This window comes from Trichomycterus rosablanca, chromosome 6 (genome assembly GCF_030014385.1).
Source record: "Trichomycterus rosablanca isolate fTriRos1 chromosome 6, fTriRos1.hap1, whole genome shotgun sequence".
NCBI classification, from domain to species: Eukaryota; Metazoa; Chordata; class Actinopteri; order Siluriformes; family Trichomycteridae; genus Trichomycterus; species Trichomycterus rosablanca.
In genome coordinates, this window is record NC_085993.1 from 6,313,436 (window position 1) to 6,324,471 (window position 11,036).

General features: G+C 38.9%; 1 protein-coding gene across 1 annotated transcript; it reads right to left on the minus strand.

The window, feature by feature from the left end:
• Positions 1–2,358: 2,358 nt before the first annotated feature.
• Positions 2,359–10,714, minus strand: znf326 (zinc finger protein 326). Its single transcript, XM_062997137.1, has 13 exons — positions 10,647–10,714; positions 10,496–10,542; positions 8,704–8,761; positions 8,296–8,629; positions 7,331–7,481; positions 6,622–6,638; positions 6,479–6,527; positions 5,543–5,624; positions 4,471–4,618; positions 4,305–4,398; positions 3,611–3,741; positions 2,625–2,720; positions 2,359–2,540 (listed from the first exon to the last, which is right to left on the minus strand). Exons 1-13 carry the CDS (start codon positions 10,712–10,714, stop codon positions 2,436–2,438), a joined length of 1,380 nt encoding a protein of 459 aa, XP_062853207.1. The 3' UTR covers positions 2,359–2,435.
• Between the last annotated feature and the right edge of the window lie 322 nt (positions 10,715–11,036).

Genomic DNA, 11,036 nt, shown 5'->3' on the forward strand with positions numbered 1-11,036 from the left:
CACACTCTCTCATACTGGTCACTGAAAGTTCCAACATGGCACCTCATGGCAAAGAACTCTCTAAGCATCTTAAAAGACGAATTGTTGCGCTACATGAAGATGGCCAAGGCTACAAGAAGATTGCCAACACCCTGAAACTGAGCTGCAGCACAAGTGGCCAAAATCATCCAGCGTTTTAAAAGAGCAGGGTCCACTCAGAACAGACCTCGCGTTGGTCGTCCAAAGAAGCTGAGTGCACGTGCTCAGCGTCACATCCAACTGCTGTCTTTGAAAGATAGGCGCAGGAGTGCTGTCAGCATTGCTGCAGAGATTGAAAAGGTGGGGGGTCAGCCTGTCAGTGCTCAGACCATACGCCGCACACTACATCAAATTGGTCTGCATGGCTGTCACCCCAGAAGGAAGCCTCTTCTGAAGTCTCTACACAAGAAAGCCCGCAAACAGTTTGCTGAAGACATGTCAACAAAGGACATGGATTACTGGAACCATGTCCTATGGTCTGATGAGACCAAGATTAATTTGTTTGGTTCAGATGGTCTCAAGCATGTGTGGCAGCAATCAGGTGAGGAGTACAAAGATAAGTGTGTCATGCCTACAGTCAAGCATGGTGGTGGGAATGCCATGGTCTGGGGCTGCATGAGTGCAGCAGGTGTTGGGGAGTTACATTTCATTGAGGGACACATGAACTCCAATATGTACTGTGAAATACTGAAGCAGAGCATGAACCCCCCCCTCCGGAAACTGGGTCGCAGGGCAGTGTTCCAGCATGATAATGACCCCAAACACACCTCTAAGACGACCACGGCTTTATTGAAGAGGCTGAGGGTAAAGGTGATGGACTGGCCAAGCATGTCTCCAGACCTAAACCCAATAGAACATCTTTGGGGCATCCTCAAGCGGAAGGTGGAGGAGCGCAAAGTCTCAAATATCCGCCAGCTCCGTGATGTCGTCATGGAGGAGTGGAAAAGCATTCCAGTGGCAACCTGTGAAGCTCTGGTAAACTCCATGCCCAGGAGAGTTAAGGCAGTTCTGGCAAATAATGGTGGCCACACAAAATATTGACACTTCACAAACTTTCACTAAGGGATGTACTCACTTTTGTTGCCGGTGGTTTAGACATTAATGGCTGTATATTGAGTTATTTTGAGGGAAGAATAAATTTACACTGTTATATAAGCTGCACACAGACTACTTTTCATTGTGTCAAAGTGTCATTTTGTCAGTGTTGTCCCATGAAAAGATATACTTAAATATCTGCAGAAATGTGAGGGGTGTACTCACTTTTGTGATACACTGTATATATAAAACATATAAATAAATGCTGTATGCTGATACTCCTGATACTCACTCACTTCTAATAATTTACTGAAAATTATTGTAATATAATAATAACAGTGCAGTGAGGGGGGTTAAGTTCATGTCGTGGAGGGCCCCCCAACCGCCATGGGCCCCAGTTATTAAGTCTAATAGTTTAATCCTGTTGTAACCCAACTTTAGGTTCTACTTTAGTCTTTAGTTAAATGATGCTGAAAATGAAAGAGTATGAGAGTTATGATGCCCTACTTTCTTTGGGGGGTTAGATATTTCATACAGTGCTTTAAAAATACTCCTTAAATGAAAGAGCACATTTTAGCTATGGATAGAACCAGAACATAAGAAATAAAAGCAATACCTGTAAGATAAATTATATAATTTAATTTGCAGACATGTATCACCTTACACACACGTACAATCGTTTTTCAAGAACAATGAATATTTAAATAAATCATGTAATTGAATATTTTTCACTCAATGCTCCCACTACCCCTAATGCACTTAAACAGCCAAGACAGTGGACGCTTTCATCCAAAGCGAATTACAATCGTCTTGTTCAGGAACCAGACATTGGCAGCTTGGCAGAGGTTGGCCTCTAGAGCTTGATTATGCAGTGAGGGAAGCTTATAACTAACATTGCAATCTAACACTTGACCACATCAAGTTACACATCGAGTAGTTCCAAAGGTTTCTCACATTGTATTACACCTATAAAAAAAAATCATTAAAATTAAAGAAATATAGGTCATTAGCACACAGTTTGCTTAACATTAATTTGGTAGCTATAAGCCTCCTTCACTTAACTCCATCGCTCCAGTGCAAGAATTAAACAAAAAAAAAAATTTTTATCAATCTGAGGCGAGCAGGACATTGTGTAAATTCAATTTGTGGCTAAACTATTCTACAATAACCATTCAAATCATCAAGCACTGTAACTTGACCAATGCCTTATAATAAATTTACATGATTAATATCAAACTAAGGTGCAGTCTTCAAGTGCACAAATTGCTAGAAACCGAACCAAAACAGTGTCCAATATCACTTGACAGGAGCTCCAAGAACTTACGGCAGGAACATTTTTTTAAATCACATCACAGAACACAGGCAGAAGACCGATCAGCCGTTTAGTTCTCATCACTACTGAACATCTCTGCTTCATCAGGTCTTTCCTGTTCAGACAAATCTGAGCTGGTTTCTTCTTTGCCATCAGTAACAAAAGGGTCTTCTCCCTGCAAGTGCAAAGAAATCGACACCCTCAATATGTCACTACATTATATGGTGACGGTCCAAATTTACAAGATTTGCACAGTTACCTTCATGTATTTCTCGTAACGAACTTTAACACTGTCGTTGTTTATTATAGCTTTGGCTGTAAGTACACTCTCTCGCTTCAGCTGCTCTTTGTAAACCTGGGTGGAAACAAACTGGGTGAAGACCGACACCATCTCTGTTAAACAAGTCAAAACTACGGTTAGCTGAGGAAGCATTTGCTGTCCTTTTTCACACTGGTAGCCAATCTGAGGCCAAGACCTGTCCATGTAGCACCAGTGAGGAGGATATACAATGGGTACATTTTACTTAAGCAATTAGAAAACATCAAAATACATACAACCAATTATTTATGTAAACATTTTTATGGAACAAAATTATGGAAAAAATATCTGCCAGTAAACACAGATCTTGATTTTGACTATTTAAAATAGCTTTTAAAATGTAGACTCATAATTAAAACTGGCATCAATTTTTACTAAGAACTAGCAGGATTTCTTTTTTAGTTTATGTAAGAACTTTACACCTTCCAATTACACAATATGGACAAAAGTACTGGGACACCCCTATTTTCATTCATTTCATCCCACTTACCATGGCAGTTGCTAGCTGTGCAATAAATCAATTATATTAAAGAAATGTGCACAGCACAAGCTCTATAAAGACATTAAAGCTCAGTTTAAAGAAACTCCAGTGTCCTGCACAGAGCCCTGACCTCACACCACTGAACAGCTTAAGAATGAACTGGAACATCAACTGAGGCTTTCTTGACCATCAGTGCCCAGCCATACAAATGCTCTTTCGAGTGAAGGAGCACAAATTCCCACAGACATACAACATAAGTGTTGTGAATGTTGTTATAGCTGAAAATATCACATATAGTTCACTTTATTTTAATAGCATTTGTTTTTGAATTGGGATGCCCAACAATCTGGTCACGTGTCCAAATACTTTTGGCCATAGTGTATTCTTTTTACATTTATTAATATAAATATAATTTTTTAAAAGCACTGGTGTGGAGTGTCTGTACCACTTTGCATTTAAGGTGTAGAGAGGAACTGAGATGCTGCTGTACAGATGTGAGAATTGCAGGGATGTACGTTTCACAGGCCATACAGTGCACAACGTCTACCTTCCTCATAAAGTCATCCTCCGTCACTCCTGTTTAACAAAAAATAGCAAGGATCAGAATGAATATTAATGCTAGAACAAAATGAAAGATGAAAATCAATTAAAATTATTGATTCATGTTTTGTCCAAAACCAAATATACTTAATTAATAAAAATAGTGGCAATCTGGTCCCACTGTGGTTTGCAAGATGAAACATAAAGCCTTCACATGGAGGCATACATGTACCAGTTCATTTAATGTTTATGTGCCTGTTAAAACTTGTTTATAAAATTATTGTTCTCTGGACCCATTTTTTGGGTCATGACCCACCCAAGGGTCATGACTCAGGGTTTGGAACACCCCAATATAGTGGACTTCAACGATGTTCTAGTGGCATCTCGAGGATACTAAAGCAAACAGGATCCACCTGACCACATTTTGATGCATTACAGCAAAGGGCTCTGAATACGAGATTTTAGTTTTCTTTCTTTTGAATTATTTCTGAATCCACCAGCTGATCAGTAGTGCACACATTTTTTGACACAGTGTACCAGATGACTGTATTTTGAGGTAAAAGTGTGCCAGATGTGAATGTAAATGAAAGAAAACCTGCCTTCCATGACTTTCTGGTTGGTTTTCTGCTCAGACAAGGTGCGCAGCTTGCGCAAAGCTGACTCTGTTTTACGAAACTTGTGCACCATGCAGTCCTTCAGCAAAACACAGAGGAAATTAGTAGCTCGACCTAAATACTATTTAAAATTAATCTAATGCAGACTTACATGGAGAAAGTTAATGGCCCGGTCATCAAACTTGGCGTGTAGTCGAATGTAGTCGAGTGTTTCGTGGTGATACGTGCTTCTGAAGTGCTTCTCAATGTCCTTGTCTTCAAATGTTCGAAACTTACAGAACGCACACGTGAAAGCCAGTCTGATAAGGAATATGATAACTTTACATGAATTGTGAACATACAGAACACAGCACATTTACTTTCTTATTAATTAAAAAAAAAACTGCATGACTACTAGCAGTACAAGATTGACAATTACTATGCAAAACCTGCTTAGATTTAATTAACTGAAAAATCATATGTAAAAGATCTTCAAAAGTTGCAAACTCAATCATTTTAACTTGTCACTTGGCACTTTTAAAATGTTTTAGTCTTGCAAAAGTTTGCATCATCCAGTGTTTGAACAGGAAAAAAATGAAAATAGGCCACTATGTACAAATAATGGATAACTTTAATAAATTGTGTTTTACAAAATGTATTTACTCTTTAATAGTCTAAAGTCCTTCTGTGTGACAATTGGGGGAAAACAGACAAGATCAGGGCAGGGCTATAATAAATCAGATTAAATTGGAATAAATCAGCTAAACCTTACAAACTCTGACAATGAACCTGTTAAAAAAAATCATAAAATAAAAATGCAATCATTGCATGTTTAAGTCACCCAGTTTACACAACATTCATGCTGACCGAGGAGGAATGTAGACTAGCACACGTCTCTGCTGACATGTAAAGCCATCAGAGTCAGACGTTTAGTGAAAACACTGGCAGACCCCCAACCCTATGTAGACCATGCTAGACTGCAAGTATTCCACCACCACTGATCATGGTGACTCAATCAGACAAGGAGTTACCGATGTAAGACCAGCAATGTGATACTATATACAACCTCCCCACCCTCCAACAAAGCCAATTCTGCCAGTAGATCACCTGACCAAGCTGGTGGCATCACCGAGATTCAAACCCAGGAGGATTATCGTAATAGACTGCTGCATCACCTGAACACCTCTCATTCCATATTTGGCTAAGTTCATTATTAGTTCAATTAATGTTTAAGCATTTATGACCTGTGTTTGTCTCCATATTTTTCACAATTCTTCTCTCGCCTTCGTCTTCTCTTCTCTCTCACCCGAACCCTCCTCTCCTCCACTGATGGATAAAAAACATTGAAATTTTAGAATTGGAATTAGGTGATGGGCTTGGATAAACAAATAGATTGAATAATTATTTTACACAAGTAACACTTGAAAATAAAACATTTGACTTGTTTAGTTTACCAGACCAAGATTAGGACTAATCTTCAAGGTGCAAATCATCATAAATTACCACTCCTGAAAGTCTGGGACATCAAGCCACAGTGACCAAAAATGAGTAGTCACCCCTCCCCACCCTATATAATATGACTCCTAATTACTGTCTTTCACAGTCGACACAGTCATTTGCTAACAGATGTACAAAAACAATTGTATAAAATAAATGACTTGATTCCAACTTTGCAGCAAGAGAAAGAGGAACATTTATTATTATTCCAATGTTTGTGCACATTAAAAAGTCCAACAAGCTCATAATAATCAGAAGTCTACATACTTTTGACCATGTTGTGTAATCAGGGTAAATGGGAATTATTGTTGGTTTGTTTATTAGGATTTTAACGTCATTTTTTTACACTTTGGTTACATTCATGACATGAACGGTAGTTACTCATTACACAAGATTCATCAGTTCTCAAGGTTATATCGAACACAGTCATGGACAATTTAGTGTCTCCAATTCCAGAGCTCCAGGAGGAAACTCACACGGACATGGGGAGAACATGCAAACTCCACACACAAAGGACCCAGACCGCCCCACCTGGGGATCAAACCCAGGACCTTCTTGCTGTGAGGCGACAGTGCTACCCACTTAGCCACCATGCCGCCCTAAATGGGAATTAAAACCCTAGAATTCTTGTTTATAATAAACCTTAAGGTAAATATTTTAACACACACATAGGGTACACATACCAGCTTCTTTTTGGTTCATGTCCTTTACATTAATGGAAATGTAGCTGTCCTAAAATTAAAGGAAAAAAGAAAAGTTATTATCCGCTTTCCCTGAAGAATAAAGTAAAAGATGTACTGCTCATGTCATAAATACAAACACTCACCTCTGCTAAATTCAGTCCTGAGGATGAAGATAAGAAAAAGTTTATTTAAATACAATAGTGTTTAAACTTTTGATGTTAGACAAGCATACAGGCTCACTAACAACATTCCAATTCATCCCAAATGTGTTTAATGAATTGAGGCCATTAAGAACTCAGTGGAGCTCAATGCAGACCCAAACTGTTGCTGATGCTAAAACACCTGAACTCTAATTAAAAGTGTTTAGTAAGTGTATTTTATTGCAACCATTATTGCTATACATGTAAAAAAAAAATGCACAAACTATAATATGACATGGAAACATTCCTTCAGAATAAACGCTTTTTCCAAAAGTATGCATACACAACCTACACAGCATGAAGAGAAATCTGCACACATCAGGTTTTACGTTCACAAATACAGATCATCGTGTTTGTTTGTTTATTAGGATTTTAACGTCATGTTTTACACTTTGGTTACATTCATGACAGGAACGGTAGTTACTCATTACACAAGGTTCATCAGTTCACAAGGCCATATTAAAAACAGTCATGGACAATCCAGTATCTCCAATTCACCTCACTTGCATGTCTTTGGACTGTGGGAGGAAACCGAAGCACTCGGAGGAAACCCACGCGGACACGGGGAGAGATCATCATGTAAAAAGTTGCTCAGCATCTGATTTGACCTGAACCATAAGCATATTCATGATTCTTGCACACCTACCTGTACCTTTTTTATTTTTTTCCACAACCCTTTGTTTCCTGGCAATCTTGCATGGTGGCACCGGAGCCATCAGAAACCGCTTCGTCCCACGACATTCTGGTGCGCTCATGTTCGAATGGAAGCTCGGCATATTTTCAGCTCCCCTCAGCCTGCAAAACTGACAAATTAAAAAAAAAACTAAAGACATGTCATTTCTTTAGGTGCGTTCTTGCTTCATACACACTGATGTAAAACCACCTGTGTCAGGAATAAACCAAGTGCATGTCATTTTCTTTCCCATGTTGCCTGCTTATTTCTTTTTCTTGCTGTCTTTTATCGGTTTCTAGCTGCATCATCAAAGAACACAAGCAAATAAGACCAGGACAGAGAAATCGAGGACCATACAAACTTGCCAAGTAAGGCTTTCTCTTTCATTCGGGTTTAACCATCAAGCAACGTCACTTAATAATGACCCGCCTAGCTGCATGAGTATCGCTTCATCTGTAATCAATGCTATCAAAATGTTACAAATTTAATTATTTTACTTTACTTGCGGATTGTATGTGGTGGGGGAGATTGAACTAGTAAGGTCTGGACTGTACAATTGAAGTCTAAAATGTAAATTTGACTTTTTTCACGATAGATCAAAAATATACATACAGCATCTTAGAACAGTATGTTGCTGGTGAAGGAATCATAATGCCATTTAACATTGTGGCTCTCACTCTTATTTCCTTGTTAGCAATGATGATTGTTTTCCAAGATGCTGGAATACAGGCGAGACTGAAATCACTGCAAGTGTGACATGACCTTGTATGCTGATATTCAGGAATGCTATTCCAGCTTCCCATTTGTCCATGTGATCAACAACAATATATGCTTTAAGGTGTTGATTTGGGACAACCATTTCAGTGGTCAGTGAAGTGTGTCCCTGTCCCACCTTTGGAAATGTTCTTTGGAAACACAGATACACATTTACCCTGCATACTCACCCCTCTGCTTTTGGCTCTGCATGTCGATGCTGTATCTCCTCCTCGTCCTCTCCACTGGTACAAAGACCTTCCCCTCCCCCGTGAGCCGATGGGTGCCAGCCTTGTGTACGGCTTAGCAAAGGAAGTGGAGAAACTCGACAGGTCACTGATGGATGAGTACTGACTTCCATCACTGTCTGAAAATGGTGACCTGGACCTTTTAGAGTCTGGATAAGGCAAACGCCAATCTAATGGCAAATCATCGATTCGGGGAACTGCATGTACATCGTCATGGCCTCCATTATAAAGTTCAGCATTTGTAGCCCCAAGATGAAGGGATGCATAAGCACCGTAGCTGCAAAAACAGTTAAAAAACAAAGCTCAACACTTTTTACAATTACAATAAAGCATAAGAGGATCATGTCTCACCTCATATCAGAGGATCTAGACGGGAACAATCTGAACTGTTGCCAAATGTCATGCTGCTCTAAAGAAATAGGAAGGTAATGATAAAAAAAAGTGAACAAACCAATACTTACCCTCATATTTCTCCTTCATGTTATCATGCAACATCAGAACTATTACCGCTAGCCAATACCAACCTAATTTTTTTTTCTTACAAATCAATAGCAGAAATATCGCTCTCACAACAAAAATGCTTTCAAATTGTAAAAATGTGTCAGGAAGCAAGAGTCATAATCCCAGAACCATCAAAATACAGGTCTGCCAAGAACCTGGATAATCAGTGACATTGTCCACAGTCAAGCAAGCTTGACATCACAATGAGCTTAGAAGCTGCAGTGCAAAAGAAGCCAGTGATCCATAATCAACTGAATAAAGGTTGTGGAGCATATGAGCAAAAAAAATGTGGATGCAAAGAAAAAGCTTTGTTGCACAACTAACCCTTAAGATCATGGCAGTTTAAAGCATGCTTGACTGTGGCCAGTCACCCATGTTCCAGCAGCTTTTTCTTTAAAGTGGTAAGTGATTTACATTTGATGATCCAATTATGCTTTTACAAGGGTATCCAAATAACTGATTTTAAATGTATGGCTTAATATTAGTTACTTTAATGCAAAGCTGTATAATAAGAAGTTTCATTTACACAGCACCTTACACATACCCAAAGACACCGTACATTAGAGGGAAACAATGGGGGGGGGGGGGGGGTCAGTAATGAATACAAAAGGACTTGCCACCCTCTGACAAGTATGGTACGTGGGAAAACCAGAAGTCAGGACTAAGCTAGACACCAAACCAAAGTGAGACTCCAAACCGGTGTTAACATTTGGAGTTAGAAATAATTCAGTTTGACTTAGCAGAACATGCTCATTAGATTATGCCCCAGAGGAAGCACAATACATTGCACACATAATGGGTAAAAATAAGCCATACTAATTGAAAAATGTCAATCAAGTCTAATTACACTCAACAATTCATACAAATACTGATGATCAAACCAATACCTGGAATTAGGGGGGGAAACTAACCACTTTGTTGCATGGCACACTGAATTATTTTAGCTCATTATGCAAAATATTACACAAGGGAAATCTGACACCTATTTTTCATAAAACCAACTCATTAATTTAAGAAACATTATCCAACACCCACATAATTACTGTGAAAACATTACTGCACCCTTAACTTGCTATGACTGCAACTAAAGCACCTTTTACACTTTAATATGTCTTTTGTATCACAGTATGGAAGTTCTAATGTACCCCCCCTTAATGTTTTATACCATACACACTGCTAAGTCTTCCAGTAACCAAGGGGTAATACACTATATGGACAAAAGTATTGGAACACCTGACAATGACCTTGTTGGTCATCCCTTTCCAAAACCATGAGCATTTATATTGAATTTCTCCCTCTAATCCACTCTTCTGGGAAGACTTACAACAAAACAAGGCCTGGCATGCAATCCAAGTTTCATCCATCACAAGTGAATTTAATTGGGTTGGGTATTTAAAGACCTTGCTTTGTCTACAGGAACATAATCATGCTGAAGGAACTTACCAAACTGTTTCCACAAAGTTAAAATCTTACCATTTATTATTCAAAATGCACTTGCAGTCTCATGCTGCATTTGTTGAATTTTGGTTCATGAACTTTAATCATTCAGTGTGGCAAATAAGTGACCACAGATGCAATAAGAAAAAAACAATGACTTCTTCACACCAGCAAGTGAAACAGGATGGAGCAGATGTGGTTTTACCTTCATCTTCAGATGTTGACAGGAAAGACTGAGCTTCACCTGCAAAACTTAAAGTATTAAACATGTAAATATTACCTGTACTGTACAACAACTGTACATCACATTGTATTTCTCAAAGGCCAAACTGGATTTGCAAACACAAAGCACTTACCCATAGGACCCTTCGAATGGTCTCGGAGCAGTTTCAGAGATCTTTCCTCTTGAATCTCCAGAAGTCATTTTCCTAAAAGCTTTCAGCCAGGATTTAGAAATGGAAATGATTTGGCAAGCTAACAGCTTTAACAAACAAGTAGGCCAAGTTCTTACCAAGTGATTTATTCACTGTAGTTTTTGGTTTAGGAATCAGTGACAAATGTGCAGCTTTACAAGCCAAACTATGAAAACAAGAAACCCAGAGACAGTTGATCCACCAAAGCAATCAGAAATAACTTCATAAGTTTGAAAAATAGAGCAGATTTTCCTTCTCGGAAGTTCTGCAACCCCACAATGCACTGCTGGCTCCTCCCCAATGCTGCACACCTGATTTGAATCTCTGACAGTC

Excerpts from the sequence above, each read along its gene's own strand:
- znf326 (XM_062997137.1), bottom strand. The coding sequence starts at position 10,714 with ATGACTTCTGGAGATTCAAGAGGAAAGATCTCTGAAACTGCTCCGAGA. Across the intron at positions 4,619-5,542 it reads AAATATGGAGACAAACACAG|ACTGGCTTTCACGTGTGCGT; the intron begins GTCATAAATGCT and ends ATTCCTTATCAG. Across the intron at positions 2,721-3,610 it reads TACACCTTAAATGCAAAGTG|GTTTACAAAGAGCAGCTGAA; the intron begins GTACAGACACTC and ends GTTTCCACCCAG.